This window comes from Emydura macquarii, unplaced genomic scaffold (assembly GCF_026122565.2).
Source record: "Emydura macquarii macquarii isolate MOO-44397 ecotype Brisbane River unplaced genomic scaffold, CSIRO-AGI_Emac_v2 contig_1390, whole genome shotgun sequence".
In the NCBI taxonomy this organism is placed as follows: domain Eukaryota; kingdom Metazoa; phylum Chordata; order Testudines; family Chelidae; genus Emydura; species Emydura macquarii.
In genome coordinates this window covers 10,170,648-10,191,570 of record NW_027131527.1, presented here as the reverse complement: position 1 = coordinate 10,191,570, position 20,923 = coordinate 10,170,648, and the positions used below count along the sequence as shown (strand labels likewise).

Below are 20,923 nucleotides of genomic sequence, written 5' to 3'. Positions count from 1 at the left end.
CTGTGATAGACTAGGAAAGAATGCTATGAAAGCATCTCTCATGTCTCTCCCTATGAGGAATCAACATGATATAAATGTCCTACACACAGCTTCAGTTCTCGGAAATTAGGGCATTAATATAGTGTGTTGTTTATTAAGCAGCATCCCTGTTTTTGATGTGCACAAAACATAGAGGAAGACCCTGTCCCTCCTCCAAGTACCTTACAATCTAATAAAACAGGAGACAATGTAGTGCAGACACTCGTACAATTTTATTATGTAGAAATCCAAATGAATACATTAGATGATCAGATTATGGCCAAATCTTACATCTTGTAGGTTTCTATACATAACATATATGCATTTGTGCAAACACTGTATTTGTGAGAGTAGATATGTGTACATGTATGTTATATATCAATATATACAAAATATTTGGTGGTGAAACCAGTAGGAAAAATTATAAAACCATGTAATAAATTGCATGGACGGGGAGGCTAGCAGATAAATGTTTCTTTCTCTTTCTGCCATGTGTAGAGAATTTGCCCCCAAAATCAGAGACTCTTTCTAAGAGGAAAATATTCATCCCTGGACTAGTGACAGGTTTAGGCTCTGATAACTCACAACCCATTAGGGGTAGAAACTGGATCCCTGATTCTCTAGGACACTGATGCGGCTTTGTCCTTGTCCTACGGTGCAAAGTACTCCTAAACCCAGCAATTCTGGACAATGGAGGAACTTACTTGTGCAGAGGAATAATCCTTGAGTATCACAGAGCTGTTAGAGAGTCTCCTTTGGCTAGGAAAAAGGGAGCTTGGACCAGGGAATCTTTCTGCCCAGCTGATCCCAGCCTTTGGAAGGGCTGCTGGGGTTTGTTGGCAGTCAGAATAAATTAAATCAGCCTGAAGCCTTATATTTATGCCAGGACAAATCTGGTGCCTGGACAAAACCCAGTGTTAGTGGGGGACTCAAAGCCATCCAGTGTTTCCTCAGACATAATAGAGAATTTGAGGGTGAATCCAGTTACAAAGCTTTTGCCATTCTTCTAGTGCCCATTAGAAAGCTAGGAATCCACCCTCCCCCTTCCAGTGATTACAAAGTCTTTTGCGTCTAGTCTTCAGGTGTCCCAAGGCACAGAGCTGGATCTGAATAGTAAAATAATGTATAGAAAACCTATTTCAGGGTATATTTTATTTAGAGCTTTCTTAAAGGAATGTCGTTTCCCTCTCCCTTTCATCCTCCAAGGCCTCTACACTTAGTATCATAAGCCTAAGTCAGTTTGGCTTTAGAGGAAGAGAAAAATGAAAAATAGCACCAATAAAATTTTGAAAAAAGCTCTCAAACATTTCTGAAATAGTCTTTGTGTAAAATATGTGGTATGTACTGAATGCATGATGGATTGGTGTGGTATAAAGGCTTTTGCTGAAAGTCATTTGGGATGATCTAAATAGCTCACTTGTGAGTAATGAGACCATCCCAAATTCATGCCAGTAAAACCTTTATACCACACCACCACACATTCTATATATACCACACATTTTACAGAAAAAAATATTTGGGAAATGTTTGTGTTTCAAACACTTTTATAGGTACTTATTTTTTTCTTTCACTTGCTGCCTTTCTATCATGAGTCCAACTGTACAGTCCTCAGAAGTAGAGAAAAAAATGTAACTAATGTTTAGAAAAATCTAAAAATTATTTACAATAGTTTTCTGTACATAATTTAGTGAATTTAAGTTCCAATATCTCATGTTCTGCTTGGAAAAGAAACAAAAGTCTCAGAACTTTTGAATGGGAGGATTATTTCTAGCCTTGTTTGGTTGTTATAAACCTTAAAACTAGATCAGGACTGATAATTTTTTTGGCAGAAAATGCAAATTTGGGTCCACTGTAATATTTTCTAAATTCATGTCAACTTTGTCAAATTGTTTTGGTTGGAAAAAAAATTAAAATTAAAAATAAAATAAAACCCTGTTGTTTCTACATTTTCAAAAGGAAACATTTCAATTTTTCAATTTGAAACAACTTCTCATTTTGAAATTTCCTTCAGTTTTCAAGCTTTTACAAACTTTTTTAATAAATGAAAATTAAACATTTCGTTCAACCTAAGATATTTTTTTCTATTTTTTGGTTCACCAAAGAAAAATTTTTAAGAACATGTTTTGGATCAACCCAAAATGAACGCTCTCTTTTCAATTTTTCAGAACTGCCAGCAAACCAAAAAGTCAGTTATTTGCACAGCTCTTGAAATGACTAATGCCTGTCTTTGCGATCCGGCCAATGTAATTTTGGGGAGCTCGATGGTACTTAGGTTTTTATGCCCTTCGGTATTTGGCATCCCTACTGAAACTGCCTATAAGGGTCTCAAATAGAACTAATTGTCGTGGTGATGGTGTTTTTTCTTGAATGGAGATCTGTCCACTAATGATCTGACTTATTTCACACTGTGGGCTATCAGACAGCTTTTCTATGGTAACAACTTACAGTGACTGACTTATACAGAATTGAAACCAGTGATCTAAAACTAAAGGACTTCATAACAAATTACTAATCCTCTGAGCCTTCTGGCTCACTGTACCCGCTCATATTTTATTTATTTATTTTACAAATGAAGAGCGTCTTAAATGTTGTAGGCTTTATAATCGAATTTGCCTAAACAGTTGATTGTACATAGTAGAGGCTGTGCATATTATTTTTCTATTTAATCTGGACATATTTTCCACAGCTTGCAATTTACTGGCGAACTATACACCAGGTAACTTATCTCCTAGAAACATTTTGCATAGTGCGTGAAATTCATCCCATGGGTAGTTCTTTTTGGGCATCTGATAAAGATTCAATTTTAGGGTAGTACTCAAATTTTAGGATCTATACATACAAAGAATACCAATATTTCTTTCTTTCTGACTGAAACTATAGCATTAGTTCAGGCAAATACTCTTACAGAAGGATTAGTCTCTTCATAATGGATCTATTAGTAGTTGTGCATTGTCCCAGAATCTCTTTTTTTAAAATGTGAACTGGAATGCACCAATAGAAATCTCTTTTTTATAATTACAGTGCTCTCGAGGTCATTTAAACAGCCAATGTCTAATCTTTTATACTTCACAATCACAAGAATTTCATGTTCTTATTTGCCACCATGGTTTTATTAGACTGATAATGTAAAAAAGCAAACCTTGTGGTTTGGTTTTGCTTTTTACACCTTTTCTCCAGCCGCATCCCTATTGTCTCATTTGCTGGATCATTTAGGGTAAAATTCAGGATTCCTGCAAGAGGCTTAAGTAACTTGGGTAGTAAACGAGGATTGGGGGAAAGGACAAAGGGAGAAAAGTAGGGGTCTTTAGAGCAGGAGACTGGGTGGAGGGACGTAGTACATGGCTGAGTGGAGAGAGAGAGCCAGAGTGGGACATTAAGGGATATGGGACATGTATGAAATGGCTACCACCATGTGGCAGTGACCATTTTAACTACCATTTTTCAGAAACTGATTTGTACAAATCAGTTCCAATTAGATATTTTTACATCACTCCACAGAACAACAGCTGTGAGCAGGAACAATCTGTTTTTACACTAAAGATAGGGCCAAATCAAAACTCTAGTTCTGAACATCCTCTAAATTTTCAGGGGTGAGGATTTTGAGGACACAGGGAGAGAATATGGGGTCATATTGAGAAAGGAGAGGGGGAAGGGGATCTCATTTTCCCCCAACACACAACAGCTGTACACTGCAGAACTTGCACAGAAACACGAATCAGACAGAGCCAGGAGGGGAGGATTCCCTGATCCGTACAAAAGAGCTTGATGTTTTACAGACAATTTGGGAAGACTCTGAGGTGAGATTTTGAGGAGCCCGGGGAGATGGAGAGGAGAGTGCTTGCACAAAGTACGATTGAGGGGACAAAGAAGCAACTGTGTAGCCAAATGATTCTGAAAGCAAATGTGTTGTTACACATTAGCTCAGTCGAAACCTATTCTTTCATGCGCTCAATCAGGGTCCAGTAGACATAACTTCCTGTAGAATCTGTTGGCTGGCATTCCAGAGGGGCTGTGCATTACTGTTCCATGGACTGCTTGAAGGTGGAGGGATGAATTTGAATTACTTATATATATTAGTGGGGATTGGTCCCATGGTTAAGGTGTTAGCCTGCCCCTCAGAAGATTTGAGTTCAGTCCCCTGATCTACAACACACTTTCTTTGTGACAGTTAGCCTTTCTGTGCCCCCAGTTCCCCATCTGTAAAATAGGAATAATAGTACTTCATATGTGTGTTAAGGGGATAAATAATTTAAAGATTGTGAGGTACTCACTCACATATTAGGACAAGAGTGACCATTAAGAGCCTAACATAGCTGGATACTTGGGTATGAATTGTAGATATCTCTGCTATAATAACTGCTTCTTAATGTCCACTGAAATATGCTGTTCAGTTATGGCCACTCCATCTAAAAAAGTATGATGGAGAAATACAGGAGTTCAAAAATAGGCAACAAAAATGATTAGATACATAAAAAGGCTTCCATGTGAAAAGAAATAAAAATACTGGGCCTATTTAGACTACAGATGAAATGAATAAGAGATAATCTGTAGTGATATACAAACTAACGAAGCCTCTAGAAATGGCAAATTGAGGTCTCCTATTTGTCCTTTCTCATAATGCAGGAACTAAGAGACATTCAATAAAACAAAAGCAACAAATTCAAAACTGATAAAAAGAAATATTCTTTCTCAACATTGCATAATTAACCCATGGCTCTTTGTGCCATTAGGTATCTCTGAGGCCAAAGGTTCAGTAGGATTTAAAAAGGGTTGGACATTTAGATAGATAATGAGAACATCTAGAGTTACATTAGATAGGATAATAACTTTTATTTTTGAAGAAGAAAAGTAAAGGATATAAAGCCTCATGTTTCTTTCTGGGCAACCCTTGTCATAACTGAGGGGGTTAGGAAAAAAACTTCCTCTTTGGGGAGGTTATATCATAACAGTCCACCTTCCTCTGAAATACCTCATGTGGGCACTGTCATTGACCGGAAGTGAACTAGATGGGCCACTGTTCTGATCCACTATGGCAGTTGCTCTGTTTCTTATGTAGCAATGGGTGGGTGGGCATATATAGATATTTTTTGAAGTGAAGAGAAATTGAAAATCTTTCTTTTTAATAATGAAAATCCTGCCCAAATCTCATCCATATCTGACCACATAGAGGTTCCCTTTTAATATATCCTTTCTAAGAGCAATAATGCTAGACTAGAAGACATGTAAACACAGAGAACTGTACTAAATGTCATCTCCAAAATAGAACTCACTACTGTAAAATAACTATTATAATATACTCTAAAATTGTCCAGACTCATTTTTTTAACATTTACTAATAGCACAATTCTGCAAATTGATTTTTGTTGGTCTCTTAAGTGGTCATGTAGGACAAGTTTAATATGTTTTTGATGTTATCAATATTACAATTGCTAACCATAAAACAGCACGTCATTTTTTTCTTGCTCTTCTTTTAGTCACCAGAGGAATTGGAAGATGTATCAGATCTTGAAGAAGACTATGACATATGCAGTCATACCAGTGTTCAAACTAAAGGGAAAACTGACAGGGTATGTATCAGACTAGTTTAATTAAAAAGTCGTTTGAAGAAGTTAAAAACAACAGCAAAACAACAATCCAATTGTATTACTGTTCCTGTGAAGCAATTCTAAGCCAGGCAATGAATCATTAAAATGTTGTTGCCCTCTTAGTAAATTTCTGAAAATATGCATGGGACGTAAAACTGAAATATATACGTATTGAAAGTGAAAAAGGTTGAACTGATTAAATTGTTAATATCTTGTGAACATTTAAACCAGCCAGGCAACTTCTTACATATTTAGAATTCAACTTGCTAAAGTTCAATAATCTTTGAGTTTGTCTAGCCAAGGTTAGGGTAACCCTGTATCTTGGCATTCAGATTTTATTTGTGCTTGAAGTTTGTGATGCACCGTATAAAAAAATGACTTCTATATAGAATAAAAACAGCCCTACAGCCCAAAAAGGACTTGGTTAGAAGCTTAGCTTCAGCAATGTGTGCGTAATGGGATTACTTCCCGAGGAAGGAGTAAGTATTTCAAGACAACTAATATAATACTACTATAAAAGAAATAATAAATAGATATAGTAAAAATAGTTGCAAAACTTTTCCTTAATTAAAAATGGATTTTCACAAGAAAGTTACATTTTCCTGTACTTATTTATTTTTGGTTTTTGACAATCAAAACTATATATTCTTTTTATGAAAATAAAAAAATCAGTGAAAAATTTGAATGAAAATGAAAAATAGTCAATTTCTTTAAATAAATAAAATGCAATTTTGGCCAGCTTTAATTAAAAAATAAATAATTTATAAAATAAATAAATAAAAGAAAGAAATGTTTTCAGCATATAGCCATAAAGAGTTAATCATAGTTGTCATACAAATTTATTAGGAGTTGTTTGAATTAATCCAGCTATAATGCATATCTCACTGCAGATCTAACTTTTAAAATGAGAAAACTACTGTTAATCTGGCAAAGTATTTACTAGGCCTGTGGTATAGAATGTTAAACTGACCCTTCTTTTTAAAAAGGACTGCAGTGTTATTGGATATATTTTCTCTCTTTTAAGTAGAATGCCAATGCCTAATAAATGGTACCATTATGCCAAGGTCTCATTGAGAGAGCTGATGTGAAGTTAAAGATAAAGCTATTCAGGAAAACGTGAAATTTTTGGCTACTTTGTTCAATGTAATTTCACTCCCCTTGAAATACCAATTTTTCTTTTAGTACAATTTTAGGATATTGAACTTTTACTTTTTTTGAATGAAGCTAGTGAAAGCTCATTAGCACAAATGTGCATAGCACTTCCGTTGGAGACCTGTCTGGGCCAACCCCCAAGCCATACTTTCTGTCTGGATCTAAAAACCTCTTTCGTTTCTGTTTGGTGCCAAGGCTCTAGGGAGTAACTTCAATTCCCACCATCAGGGCCGAGTTCAGCCTCAACAAAATCTCTGCTTTTTAACCAGAGGCTAATATCAATTTGATCAAATCCTTTATCAGGGCAGCATGCAATATTATGTAGCCCTTGGCAAATCACAGCACTCTGCCTGACATCTAAATAGTATTTTTTTTTTTTTTGCTTTTTTTTTTTTTAAAGCAACATTGCAGAACCAAAGTGGCTTAATTCCCCCAGGTTCGGTGATATGCTAATTAATTATCAATTGATTCTTAAAACATAATGTGAGAAATTTAACTACTGTGTGAAAGATTATCTCCTACAAAGTTATTACTCGATGAATACAGTTGACAATTGATAAAACAGCTGCCCTTTTCAATCTAAATTATGTCTTGAAATTGTTACCACATTTTCCTCCTATTACAAACTAAAAAAATTATATTGTAGCTAAGGAAAGCAAGATCCTTCTTCAAAATACTATCCATGTCTTTTCTATTAACAAAACAAACAAAATACCTCAGACAAACAAGCACGTAATCTTCCCCTGAAGCCTTCAGTCTGACATAAATCTTGACATAAAGGTTTTTAAATAAATGATTTTAAAAGTCCATTTGTTGTCGCTAAGTTACAAATGTGAGAAATAATTGAGGTTTATTGATTTGGGATACTTTACTGCACTTACACCTGACAGAGTTTAGGTGTGAAGGCGGTCTCTTTAAGTTCAATCATTAATGTCTGCAAAATTGCCACTCTCCTCGCAGAGTATCTTTCACTTTTTAAAAACAAATACCCAAAATAATGCAAAAGCTATGTATCATGGAGTGGTATTAAATCAAACTATATAATAGCATGGAACAACGACTGTTACAAAAGTTGAATAACAAGCTTCCATTATTCTAAATTAAGGATATGGAGAAAAAATGCAAATTGAAAGGGGAGAAGACCAGTGCACAAAATCTTTTGTTTATTGGCCTACCTTTCACACTATTGTTTTTCCTATGAGAAAGATGCAACCAAATACTTCATCTGAGCTACAAATCAGAAGGCAGGTCTATTACAGGCTATGATTGCAGCTTGAGTAGACAAAAATTAAAGTTAGCTTGGGTCCCAGCAGTTCACACTCCAACACAGGCTAGGAAATTGCGCAGGATTCCAGGCGAGCTTTTACAGCTCGGGCTGAAGCACATGCTGCTGTGGCTTCAGTGAGCTAGGACCCAAACAAGCTAGTTCAGGTCTGTCTATTCAAGATACAATCACATTCCATAACTGCAGTATGGACATACCCAGAGTCTTATATGTGAACACTCTATCTTTCACCTGTATCTTTTAAAAAAACCCAACAATTTACAGTGTAGTGATAGGGTTACAGAAATTGCATTACATGATTTCAGAGTAGCTTTTGCTTTCTCCTTGATCTCTTTCTCTTGGATATTTTTACGTTAAAATGTATTTTATATGTACATATTAGTCTCAAAATCAGTTGCCACGTATACATTCAAGAGAGCCATGATTTATGTTATGTAAATTCCTCTATGCCATTCAGTGTGTTTCCACCAGCAAGTAGGCCTCTTTGAAAGTACCTTTCTTATTTCACTTCTTTATTAGTCATGTTATATATGATCAAGAGGATAGGAAAAAATCTGCTACATAGACCACTGTGACTGAAGCGGCATATTCACTAGGAAACTGTGGAAGATGCAAAGTATTCAGAGTAGGGAGAGATAGCATTGCAGTGAAATGCTCTAGTAAGGTAAAAAATGTGTCTTTGTTTGGTTTCTCATCCTTGATAGGTATGGAGATCTTATACCTTATAAATAGTATCAAGTATTATTTGTACCTCTTTCAGAATCCATGAGGAGTGAGTGTAGTTTAGTGATGAGAATAGGGGACTGGGAGTTGATCTCTGGATTATATTCCTAAATCGGTCACAGATCTGTTATGTGGCCTCTGGAAAGTTATTGCAATCCTCTTTCCCTCAGCTCACCTATTTGTTAAATGAGTGGAGCTGTACTTAGAGGATCTCAAAAGGTTGTTATGAGGTTTAATTTAATTTAGTAAAGTGCTTTAAGATCTTTGAGCAATTACAGAAAATAATAATAAAGTTTGTAAAAGCAATTTCACGCCCTTGAATGAAAGACATGGGGCCAGATCCTGACCTGGTGTAGATTAGTACAGCTTCATTGAAGTCAGTGGACCTATGCCAATCCATTTCACATTTGTCCATTATGTACAAAGTATTCTTCTTATGGATCTGTAGTGATCTGAATGAAAATTCTCACAGTGCATTGCCCTGTCATTTTGTTTGAAGAAAGGTATGCCACCATGACCACATACTGAGACAAATTGTGGCATATCATCTTGGGAAGTCATGATGAAGAGAATACTTATTTTTAAGCATCTGTTAAGAAGAAGCTAGGGAAGATCGGAGTACGTAATTTAATTTAAAAATTACTGATGTGGGTTATTTATTCATATAAAAAATGTGGGCAATGTTTCAGTGCACACACAAATCAGTTTACAAAAGACCAAAGCAAAGATTATGCTTTCTCTCAGGCAACATCATGCCCACGCTTAATCTCAAAGTTTCTTCTACACTGCTTCATTCTTGAATCACATAGATAGGGTGCTCCAGGGTGCACCTGTCTCTTTCTATATGAATTTGTCCTTTGTTTTGTTTGCACAACCATTGGGAGCCAATGAAAAGTTAACCCATTGTATGCAATATTGTTAATGAGACTACATAGGCTTTTTATGTTAGTTTGTTTCACGTGAGAGATCTATATTCAGCATAAAGAATTGTGCCTGCTTGAGGTTTAGAAATTCTTTCTATTTAAAGTTTGTATTCATCTTTTAAATTGCTAATATGTAATTGTAATAAAGGAAAACAGGGAAAGTATTTATAGGACACATGAAAAAAGCTCAAAAAAATTCACTGCTTATAAGAAGTCCAGTAAACATTTAGCAAATGCAGTAGGGATGATGGTGATGACAACAACAAAAACACTTTGTAATTCAATGGCAGATCTAAAGGTACTTGCATTACATTTTGACACACAAAGCAATAGCTATAATAGAAATCAATTTACCATCAAATATGGCAACTATTCATTTTCAGGTAACAAAGAATTATCTAAAACATACATTGTCATTTTCATTTAGATGAGTTTCTTTTGGCCTAAATGACTTAATAGGAAAATTTTGGTATCTTCATAAGTTAAAAGAAGTTAATTTAAAAAAAAAATCCTTTCATAAGTTTATTTTGCCCAAAGCAACACAGAATCTTGAAAGCCTAATGACAAGAATTCAGGGCATAGTGCCAATAACTTTCTTCTGTGAGTTTAAGTACTTCTGCTAATAGTGATTTTAACATTTAATACAGAGCACAATAATCCCTGACAAAAGCTGTGATCTATCAAAAGCATCACATTTCCATGCATAACTCATATGTTCTCATAATTTCAGTAAAGGAGGGGACTGGAGTTACTGGATGACTCAGGACATTAGCAATGTGATATGTTGCCTTCCATCTTCTGGCTTAAAATCTAGCTCAGGTTTGAAGTTTTTAGGGGTGCTATTATCAGCAGCTGTTCAGTTTCCTGTGCAAAATGAGTTTAGTGGCCTCAATGTGACTCTTTGTGGCTGCATACCTGCCTACATCATAAAGAGCACCACAACTTCTTGGGGAACTCACCAGTTGAAAAAATGGGCAGTGGTGGCATGGAAACTGAACTGACTTTCTCACTCCTGTCCTGAGGTAAGTCCCCTCTAGGATAAGGTTGAATCACATTGGCAGAGTAGTAAAAGGGAGATGTCTAAAATTAGATAAATAGCATAGGGTTAATTAAAAAGTAATGTGTAAGGTGGTGCAAGATTGGAATCAATAATTGGGTCTATGTTGGTGTCATTTACACACAGGGGCATGACAAAGGTGCAAGTTAAAATACTATGATGGTTACTTACCTTATAGTTTGCTACCCACCTATTTGTTGCTTTTCCTTTCCCTCCCCTTATCATTTAAACCAAATTTCAGTGGAATATACTCATTAGGCTGGTGAAGCTTTTTTCAATGTAAAGTTATTTTATTGAGAAATAGTATTAGTCAATGATGGAATCTTTGACTTTTTTCATTTTTCTATGAAATTTAAAAATGAACATTTTTGAATTTTTTAAATAGTGGGGAAACTCCTACTTTCTCTCCATTTGTGTTCTCCCACCCCCACAATGGAAAATGTGGGGAAAGCTAAAAAGAGAGGGGGGGGGAAATACCTTCCCTCACTTATTTACTTGTCCAACTGGAAACAAGGAGGGAACATTAGAGAAAGAGGAAAGAAACACCAAAATTACTGAACAATTTTTTCAAAATATTTTTTGTAAAAAAAAACAAAACTGGAAAAAATAAGTTTTCAAATAATGAAAGCTGTTTGTTTCCATTATTATTATTATTGTTTTATTACTGCTTGATGTGGAAAACTTCTTCCCCATCACCAATTTTTAAAATACTCTAACATTCAGACACTTTTTTACACTCCCGTAATTACCAGTAAAATGAATCCAGAATGTGCCAATCTCTGGAGTGGGGGAGGGCGTATGGGCAAGAGTATCTTCTGGGATTGTAAAAATATTCAGTTTCATTCCAATATGCAAAACACTTTTTGCGCACACAGTTTTAAAGTTAAAGTTAAATTAAATTATTATATGTTGAGAGAGATTCCATCAATTTAAAAAAGATCCCAGAAAGAGATTTAAGATGATATTGTGAGAAGCAGAAAAACTCATTACTTTATTATGCTTATGAAGGGAAAAGTCCTTTAATTATGATGTGACTAAAAATACACAAGAAATAAATACATCACAGCACAAATCAGGCAGGCAATTCTTGGACTTGTTTGAAGAGTGCTGGGCTTCAGCAAATGGGTTGCTCACAGCACTTAAAATCAGGAACAGATGGCTGCTGACAGCAATCAGTAAGCTGAGGTTCTGAGGAAATTTGGCAAAAGTAATTCAGCCCCTTCTACCTGTGAATATCATATGCCCACAGAATCCATCTCTGAGGAGCCCCGTTGTGTTTAATTAGAAAAGAGTAAAGCTGAATGCAGGTTAAGTTGAACAAGTGGAACTTTGTTAAACCCTGTGCACTGCTCTGTCCATGTAGTTAAGTTGCTTCCAGCCTAACTCCAAACGTTCCCAGTTCCCATGGCATCCAGTTAATAACTGTTCCTCCAGGGAACATGAGCCTCTGATTCCAGTTCCACTGATCATGATACATCTTAGCAATTTTACAAATATTTTAATATAAACATTAAAAACAAATAATTGAGGCCCAGACCCCCACCATATGACCCTTCAGCCAGAGGTTGCTAGCACATAGGTCTTGTCTTTACCACAGATTCAGCTAGTTACATAGTCTTTGAGATAATTTGATCTCCTCAACAAGTGACCACACCAGGAATGGCCTGTCTGTGTTCCCTGTCACCTGTCTCCAAGTCTAGCAAACTGTTTCCCTGTGAAGTCTCCTTACTCCCTGTGTAGTTGGCCTCTGGATGATTTTGCGTGTCTGTTCTGTGATGGTCTCTGTATCATTGTAGGCTAATGCTGAGTGTTGTGTCTGCTGGGTCATAAGTGTCTTCTATTCTTTTGGATCACTTGTCCCTGTTGCATAATCACCTCATATGACCTGGGTGCCACTGTACTACTCATTGCTCCTTTAGTCCACTTTTTCTGGTATCACTCTAATGGCTGGATTCTCACAAGAGTGTTTGCCTCCAGGGATAGCTAGGTCCTTGGATGACCTATTGTACTCTAGTGCCTGCTTTCTCTGATTGTTGGCCACTTTTTCTCGATGGTATCCTCATCCTTCTGGTTGCAACAGGTCTCCCCTCATTGGTAACAAGGTTTGATACTTGTTCCGTGAGCACCTGTGCTGTGTTATTAGATTTGCCCGTCACCTTGAGGTATACTTATTTATTAGGGTTACCTTCCTGGAAGGGGTATGTGTGATTCTATTAATGTACTGCTTGTGTTACTTGTGTGTTCATATGGCTACAAGTGCCCTCCCAATAGAGCTATCCTGCAGGACCTAAGGTTTCCAGGGCTGGGTTCCTCCAGCCCCAGATTCAAATAAACCCCCCACAGATACACACATACATTCCAGATTAACCAAGTGCAGACCGGGCTATCAGCACTCTCAGCTGATCCCTTATGTGTTGCTGAACTCAGCAGGCTGGATGACACAACACTTTCAGCGGCCACCCTTGTATGCACTTTTGCAATGCATCAGAATACAGCGCACTCCTTGAGCAGGCTGGGTCCAAACAGCATTTTTCAGCTGTCCCCCTTATTTGCCCCTGGACTCAATCAGGCTGGGTCAAACAGCACTTTCAGCTGCACCCTTATCTGCCCTTGGACTCTATAGACTAGGCAGAGCAGCACTTCTCACGTCACTCTACAAGTGTTCTAGCAGTAACCCCCTTGATGAGCAAACCCTATAGGATTTTTGAGTACTCCAGGGATCTTTGGCTTAGGTAAAAGAAGCATTGCTGCAGAGCAGGATAGGAAGTTGAGAGAGAGAGAGAGATTTGCAACCAGCTTGATTATAACATAGTTGATTGCCAGGTATATAAAACTTATGATACTAATAGTAATACCATACAAGGAGAGAAAAACAATCAAACTCTTACAATACTACACAGTTTCAGTTGGGGTATTGGAGAAAGCTATCACAGGTTTGATTATAAAAGTAGAAAGTTATGCCTGGACTAAAAGAGAGAGAGAGTGTAGGAGGGAGAAGATAGGGTGGGTCCCACCACTCCGTGCAGCGCAAAGGTTCCCAGGAGAGAGACTGTTCAGCTTAGGGTCCGGAGCGCTTAAGACAGGCAGAGCCCCCAACACGATCAGTCAGGAAGAGGGGAAGTTCCCGTGGAACTGATGCAGAATTTGGATCCAGGCATCAGAACAGAGGTTTGACTTCGGTAGGGGTTTTTGTAGACCCCCAGGTTTGTTTATGGGTAAACAATGTCTCAAGGAAGTATCCCAGAGTGGATTTCTTAATCCTGGACAAAAGGAGCTGATCATTTCTGGCTATGGGCAGTGTTCCTTCAGGGAGCTCACAATGCAACCCGGCAGATTCAGTGTTTTGCATATCAATATATAGAATGGTCTGATAACTGCGGAGCTGAATGTGTGCAGGTGTGAGTTCATTTACATCAAGGGCAGAGATCTTCCATCATGCAGTGCATCCTTGCTTTGTCAATCCCAGAGTTCAGTGTGATCTCTGCTTTGGAGGTTGGTATGCTATGCTAATTCTTGTTCCATCTTCGATGTAGATGAGGCTTCTGTTCTCCATTCAATGTGCTAATTGAGATGCCTCCTTTTTACATCTTTGATGTAGATGAGGCTAGGGGAGTTGTAACACCCTTATTGGGAGGGTTTTAGGTGTGTCTTCCACTGCCTTTTCATATTGAGATGCCTTTGGTTTCTGGTTCAAGCAGGGGTTGGAGGGGGATTCATGTGAGCCACAGAGAGTAGGGGTTTTGCGCCCTGGTTCCCCAAGAACACAGAGCTGCCAGGTAACAGCTGGACTGTTTTGACCACCCTTTGATGAGGTATTCCTGTGTGACAATAATGCTAACAAGGGATCTGAATCAGCCAGAACCAGCCTGGTGTAAAAGTCTCTTACTATTTTCACAGTTGATTCCACCTTGCCATTACTTTGCATGTTTGCTAGGAAGGGGGTGTGGTGGTCAGACTTCCATTTGCGTGTAAATACCTTGAATTCTTTTGAGGCAAATTGAGTTGTGTTGTCAGTGAATACGGTGTCTGGAATACTGAATCTCACAAAGTGGGTCTTCAGTTTTCCAGTCACTGACTTCTTGTATCGGGCAGGGCATTGACCTCTCAGAAGTTCGAACAGTAATCCACTGTAAACCATACTGCTTTTCCTTGAAGGTAAATAAATCTACTCCCATTCTTTCCCGTGATCGAGTGGGCAGCTCATGTGGTAACAGTTTCTTTCTGCCAGTAGTTATTCTATGATCGGCAGGTGTCACACTCTGCTATCAAGGCGTGGAGTTTGGTATTCATTACCAGACAGTAAGTACACTCTTAAGACTATCTAAGACAGCTATCAATAGCTAGGAGATAGACATCTATTTCTTCGTGACATCCATATGTAATGAGGTGGGGACAGCAGCTCTGTCCTCAAAATATTATTCCATCCTAAGCACTCAGCTCATCTTTAATTTTGAAATATGGTTCTGCTCTTACTGGTACATAGTTTTTGTCTTCTTGCCATCCTGCTAGCATCACTCTTCATGTCTGCCAGCAGTTCTGTGTCCTTTCCATAGCTTGTCTGATTTCCATCAGCTTCATTGTTGAAACAGGGACATAGTGCAGCATGTTAATGGAGTCAATGTCCCGATCCCCTTCCCCCAGCTCAGTGACACTGGTTATATATGCCCTGTTGAGGGTGTCAGCTGACATAAGTAATCATCCTGGACAATATCTGATCTCTACCTGGTAGTGCTTGAGGCGCATTAATGTGCTGCAATCTCTTTGGATTACTATAAAGGGGCTTTTCCAAATTCTCTCTATGTATTTGTGGTCTGATTGCACTATGACTCTGTGGCTAAAGGTGTATTGAAGGAATTGCTTCACTTCAAATACCAAAGCCAGAAGCTCTTTTTTTGTTTGGGTGTACCGTGTTCAGTCTCTGACAGAGTTGTGCTGGCATAAGCCACCGACTGCTCCTGCAAAAGAGCTACACAAAGTCCTTTCTGCAATGCATCACACTAGAGTGTAAATGGCTGTCCTGGCAGCTAGTATTTCAAGATAGGGGCATCCATTTTCATTTGTTTCAGCATGTGAGATGCTTGCTGTTGGGGTCATGCCTAGTTCCACTCAACATTCTGCCTTGTGATATGACGTATGGGTTCTGCTACTGCAGCCGGGTGTGAACAGAAATTGGATGGAAAATTCATCTGTAGAGGCTGAACTGGCCTCTACATGTGCTCTGCAGACATTTGAGCTCCTTGTGTACTGGCTTATGTGGTGCCACTGGAATTTTTCTTCATGGTAAGCACACAGGTTCCACTGTAGGAGTCCGCTGCCAGTCACAGCTTTCCTTCGAGGCACCCATTGCCTTTGAAAACATCCCCATATGTTTTTAAATTGTTTCCATTGTCCATGGGACTTCCTCATTTGCTGCTTGTACTGAAGGTATGACACTGCATCCTGATCAGATCCATGGTTTGTATGGTTGTATTTCCTAAGAGAGGTCTGTGATGCTTATTATCTACAACTACAGACATCAGTTGGAACTATATATTATTTTTTGGGTTAATTACTATGAAGTTGTGTTTCCCTGTGGGCTGCTTTATGCTCTCACTGAATATTATTAGATTATGCCTACTTTCTGTAATGGGTATGTTCAAATCCAGTGCACCCCAGGGAAATACATTGCAGAAAACCCCTCTATTTAAGCTGAAATCACATTGGATATTTTCCTATTAACATTGTTGCATGCACAGAGGTTGGTAATGTCCCTAGTCACTCTCCTGTCCTGACAGCCTGAATCTGATATGCTCTTGGACTCAAGCAGACAGTCATGATGCCATCACTGTTGTCTGATTTGCCAGCTCCCTCTTGTACAAGTCTGAGTTAATCCTTCTGGCAACTCCTCTACTCTTGTAAACTGTGCTAAAATGGTTCAACTTGCCATGTTCTTTGTATTGCTGTCCTAGTGTGGGGGGACTTCTCCTTTACCTGCTCTTGCTGGCTTCCACATTAAATGCATCTCACTATGGGTATGGAAGGCTGGCTATCTGTCTCCTTTGCTGTTGCCTTACTGCATATACTCATGCATGTGTTGTGCCTCCTATGACTTTCATCCTTTCTCTTGAGGCTTCTGCTGCACGTCCCATGTTTAAGCATCTGTCTAATGCCAGTTCACTTTCTTGGTGCAGCTGCTCTTGTAGGTGGTGATCCCCAGTGCTGCAGATAGTCTTGTCCCAAATCAAGGAATCTGTCAAGTTCCCAAAATTACCTGTAGCAGCCAGTATGCGTGAGGAGTCTGTCCCCTCCACATTAGCTTGGTCTGTAATGAAAAATCTCTTGTGTTCCACAGTTAGATTCCACTTTGGGAAGCAGTCGATCCCCAGGGCTCCTAGGACTGCTCTGAGACTTGGGGCAGTGGTGCACTTCAGGGTGGTGCCAATCTCTCTGCCTTGTTTCCCAATAAAGTAAAACCATTTTACTTTCCTGCTCTTGTTGTCCTTCTGCATGGACAGGTCTTTGAACAGCTCAAACTCCTCCTTTCACCAGGTCCATTGCTAGGCTAGGACTGTGCCTGCAAAACCCCACCAGGGTCCTTCAGAACAAGTTGCATGATTCATGCTGTCAGCTCCTGCACTTAAGAGAACTCAAAGCTCAGATGCTGCCCCCATGTTTCATTAGCAAAGAGTGAAGCTAACTGCCAGTTAAGCTGAATAAGGTGAACTTTATTAAAAGCTGTGCACTGCTCTGTGCATGTGGCTGAGTTGCTTCCAGCATAACTCCCCATCTTCTGAGCTCCCCTGGTGTCTCATCAATAACTGTCCCTCCCCTCTGACTCCACTTCCACTGCTGAAGATACACTGTATACTCTCTCAACCATGAATTCTTGAATCTTTGTCAGAAAACCTTATGGTGCTAAACCCACTAGAAAAAATAAGACTTTTAATTAAGAAATAATGGACAGAACTTTTGTTATCCATTGTAATAGCCATCCCGTGCCACACTGCTGTGCTGAGAGAAATGTTCATTACAGTCTTCCGTACAAAACACACGTGTATAATAATTGTAACCAAATACCTACTTGTGTACCCGGTAAACTGGGCTCATCTGAACAATATGTCATAAATCTTGGGGGGGGGAATGGAACTCATAGTGAGAGCTAGTTAGAACTTTTTTGTCTAAATATTTGGTTTCACTGAAGTGTTTTGCGGAGATGAAGGAGTTTCCACAAAATTTTCATCAGAGAGACAGACTGACTCTGTTGATGAGAGGTTAGGGTACTTGGCTGAGATGTGGAAGAACTGACTCTGCATGATTTAGAATGACCTGGAATGAAAAACTATGCTGAGTGAGGCAGACCAGAGACTTGAATCTGAGTCTCCCACACCCCAGGTCAGCCATAGACACACATGTTTTTGAAAAAACATTTGAAAGTTTTGGGCTTTGTTCCACTGAGGAATGAAAACAGATTTTGAAACTTCAAAAGTTGTCCCAAAATGGAATAATTGTCCTCTAGACTACTTACTCTGAACTAGTTACAATTTATAGGTTACACCCTGTGTCCTGAAAAGCAGTGACTTTGGAAAGTAATTAACCATTGGAACAATTTACTTAGGGAAGTAATGAATTGCCCATCACCTGAAGTCTTTAAATCAAAACTGGATCTGTCTCTCTCATAAATCTGGTCTACCTCAATGAGAAGTTATGGGCTTTATGCTAGAATTGTCAAAATCTGTGTCCTGTGTTAATGCATGAGGTTAGACTATAGTGTCCTGTCTACCCTTTCAAGGTGTGAATCTGTGACACCAAACTTATCTGAAACTTAAAATTGGTTAAGGTTCAATACAAGCCTAGTTTTAATTTGGGATATGCCAGTTTACCCCTCTCTAGTATTATGAATAATGAGGTGGATAACAATGTGGCTAACCCACTCAGAAGTCATCAGATAATCCCCTTTGAAATTACCCTAATTTCAGATATACTGGCTACCTAGGATATGTAACTAAATTCAGTAATTCTTTTTTCTTTTGTAAAAGAACCAAAATGTTTGCAGGATGGTTCCTCACCACCACCCTCAGCTTCCTAACACCATTATCTTTTACTGTAGTGAAGAAGTTTGCAACTATTTGTGTTTATTATGGAAATAATGAAAACTCTCTTTCACTTTGTGGCAAACAGCTGGCTTCTCCCTAGTGGGTCTAACGCTTCTGCCCCTTGTAGTGAACCAGGGAGTCACCAGTTACCCCGTCTTCCCAGGGAGGTACCTTGCTGTGGCTCCTTCCTGCTGGCTGGGGCCAAGAGTTCTCTCCTTCTCTGTTCCTCTGGCTGAAGAGAAGCACCATCTCCTAGCCCGGAGAAAGTTTCTCCTCCAGCTGCCATAAACCTTCTGGCAACTTCCTCCTCTTTTGCTCCCCCCTCCTCTCCCTTAAGGGAAGGCGGGATTTAAGTACACCTGGAGTCGCCTTTATTGGGTCCAGATGTCTCTAATTGCCCTGCAGTACTCTTTCCTCTGCTTGCAGAAGAAAGGGCTTTTGGCATTCTTGGGTTCATACCCCGGCCCTGGTATACCCTTTTGTGGCCATCTGGCCTGACTTTACTACAACTTGTACAAAATAACCCTGCATTTACATCACAGCAAAGTTTCCATTTAAATCTTTATTTCACGTTTCACTTTACATTGTATATCTCGATACAAAATCACATCACGCTTAAAAAGCTGTGGATGTAATATTATGATTTGTTGCTACATATGTTTTCAAAGCAGTATCAGAGAACTTAAAGAAAAGTCAAGGTCAGCATTCTGTGATTTTCCTTGGCCACTTTGCTCCAGTGGATAACTTCTCATATTCCACCTGGAAAACATTATTGTGAATGAATAAGCAAAAATCATACTTCATGGTTCTTCTGTTAAAATCTCCTCTTTCTTAAGGTTGGCAAACATGGATCTCTGTTCCTAGGCTCAAACATTATTGAAGCTGTGGATAGGAGTGTAAATTAGCCCTCTCCATCAACTGATAGAAGATGGGAGATATGATAGTTACATATTCGCTATGTAAAATAGACAATATACTCTCCTAATTTTGATCCATTCTCCCTCTCTACGCCTTGCTCTCCTTTCTTTCCATTTCATCTCTTGCGTTACTCTCAGCTAGAACAGCCCCCCGGTTACAAGCAAACAGCCAGTTCCTCAGCTACAGAGATCTTATTATGATTTGATCTGCCTGTATATTTGGTCAGTTTCATACTTTTTTACATTTTAAAACAAACAGGGAAAATAGGACACAAAATTGTCTGTTACAGTTTCTAATCCAGTGGCTGTAATTACACCATGGTTATACTTTGTGAAACCTATAATTGCCAGTAATTCATATGACTGGGAAAATTAACTGTGTGGCAGAGTAATTGCAATGTAAATAAAATCTGCTTAATGTATGTGGATTCCAAAAATACATGCATTACATATAAAACCAAAATTGTAATGTAAGCAATTCAGTCATCTTCTTAACCTTCCAGTTATATGAATTAAAGGTAATTTGTTATAAACAAGAATAACCACCGTGTAATTATATTGTAATTGCAGTGTAACCACAGTGTTATAATAACAGTCACTATATTAGAAAATATATCCGTTACTTTGATGTGAGTGACCATGCAAGCGCTGTGCCACATCATGCCCTTTGAGAGACAAGAAGGTTAGTAGTGGGATGAAAGGGATCCATCAGCTCAGAACCATGGAGGCCAAAGTTCTGCAAGGATTCTTGGACTTCACGGTATTTGCATAGAGTCCCTGTCCTGCTGCTTGCTTTCCAGTAACACCTCCAGGACAATATTCTTTTCTTTTAATTATTTTTTATGTTATCAATCTAAGAACCACTTGTTTTTTCAACAGATAATGATATTGAGTTAGATCCTGGGGTGCAGCTGAGGGAGTGCTGAGTACATCTTAGGAAGGTGATGCAAAATTGGCTTTAAGCCTGCTTTGAGTTTCCACAAGCCTGTGGTCATCTGGCATTAGTCCAGTCACCTAAAGGCTGCTCCAGTTATGTTGAGTTCCAATGGTTCTGAGAGACCTTTAAGGCAGCTAGGGATCAGAATGGGACCAGGCTGGCTATGCCCCTCTGTACTGGTTACAGGCAGGAGAAGGGGCATAGGAGTATCTATGATGTGTCACATCTACCCTTTTTATAACTGAATTTGTTAT

At 38.7% G+C, this 20,923-nt stretch overlaps 1 protein-coding gene across 6 annotated transcripts in view; it reads left to right on the top strand.

Moving 5' to 3' along the window:
- Positions 1-20,923, top strand: part of CTNNA3 (catenin alpha 3) — an 813,634-nt gene that overhangs the window by 711,635 nt on the left and 81,076 nt on the right. For all 6 annotated transcript variants that reach the window (XM_067552599.1, XM_067552600.1, XM_067552601.1 and 3 more), the window contains one exon: positions 5,493-5,585. In XM_067552599.1, the coding sequence (XP_067408700.1) occupies positions 5,493-5,585 (93 nt within the window). The remainder of the gene's footprint in view (positions 1-5,492; positions 5,586-20,923) is intronic.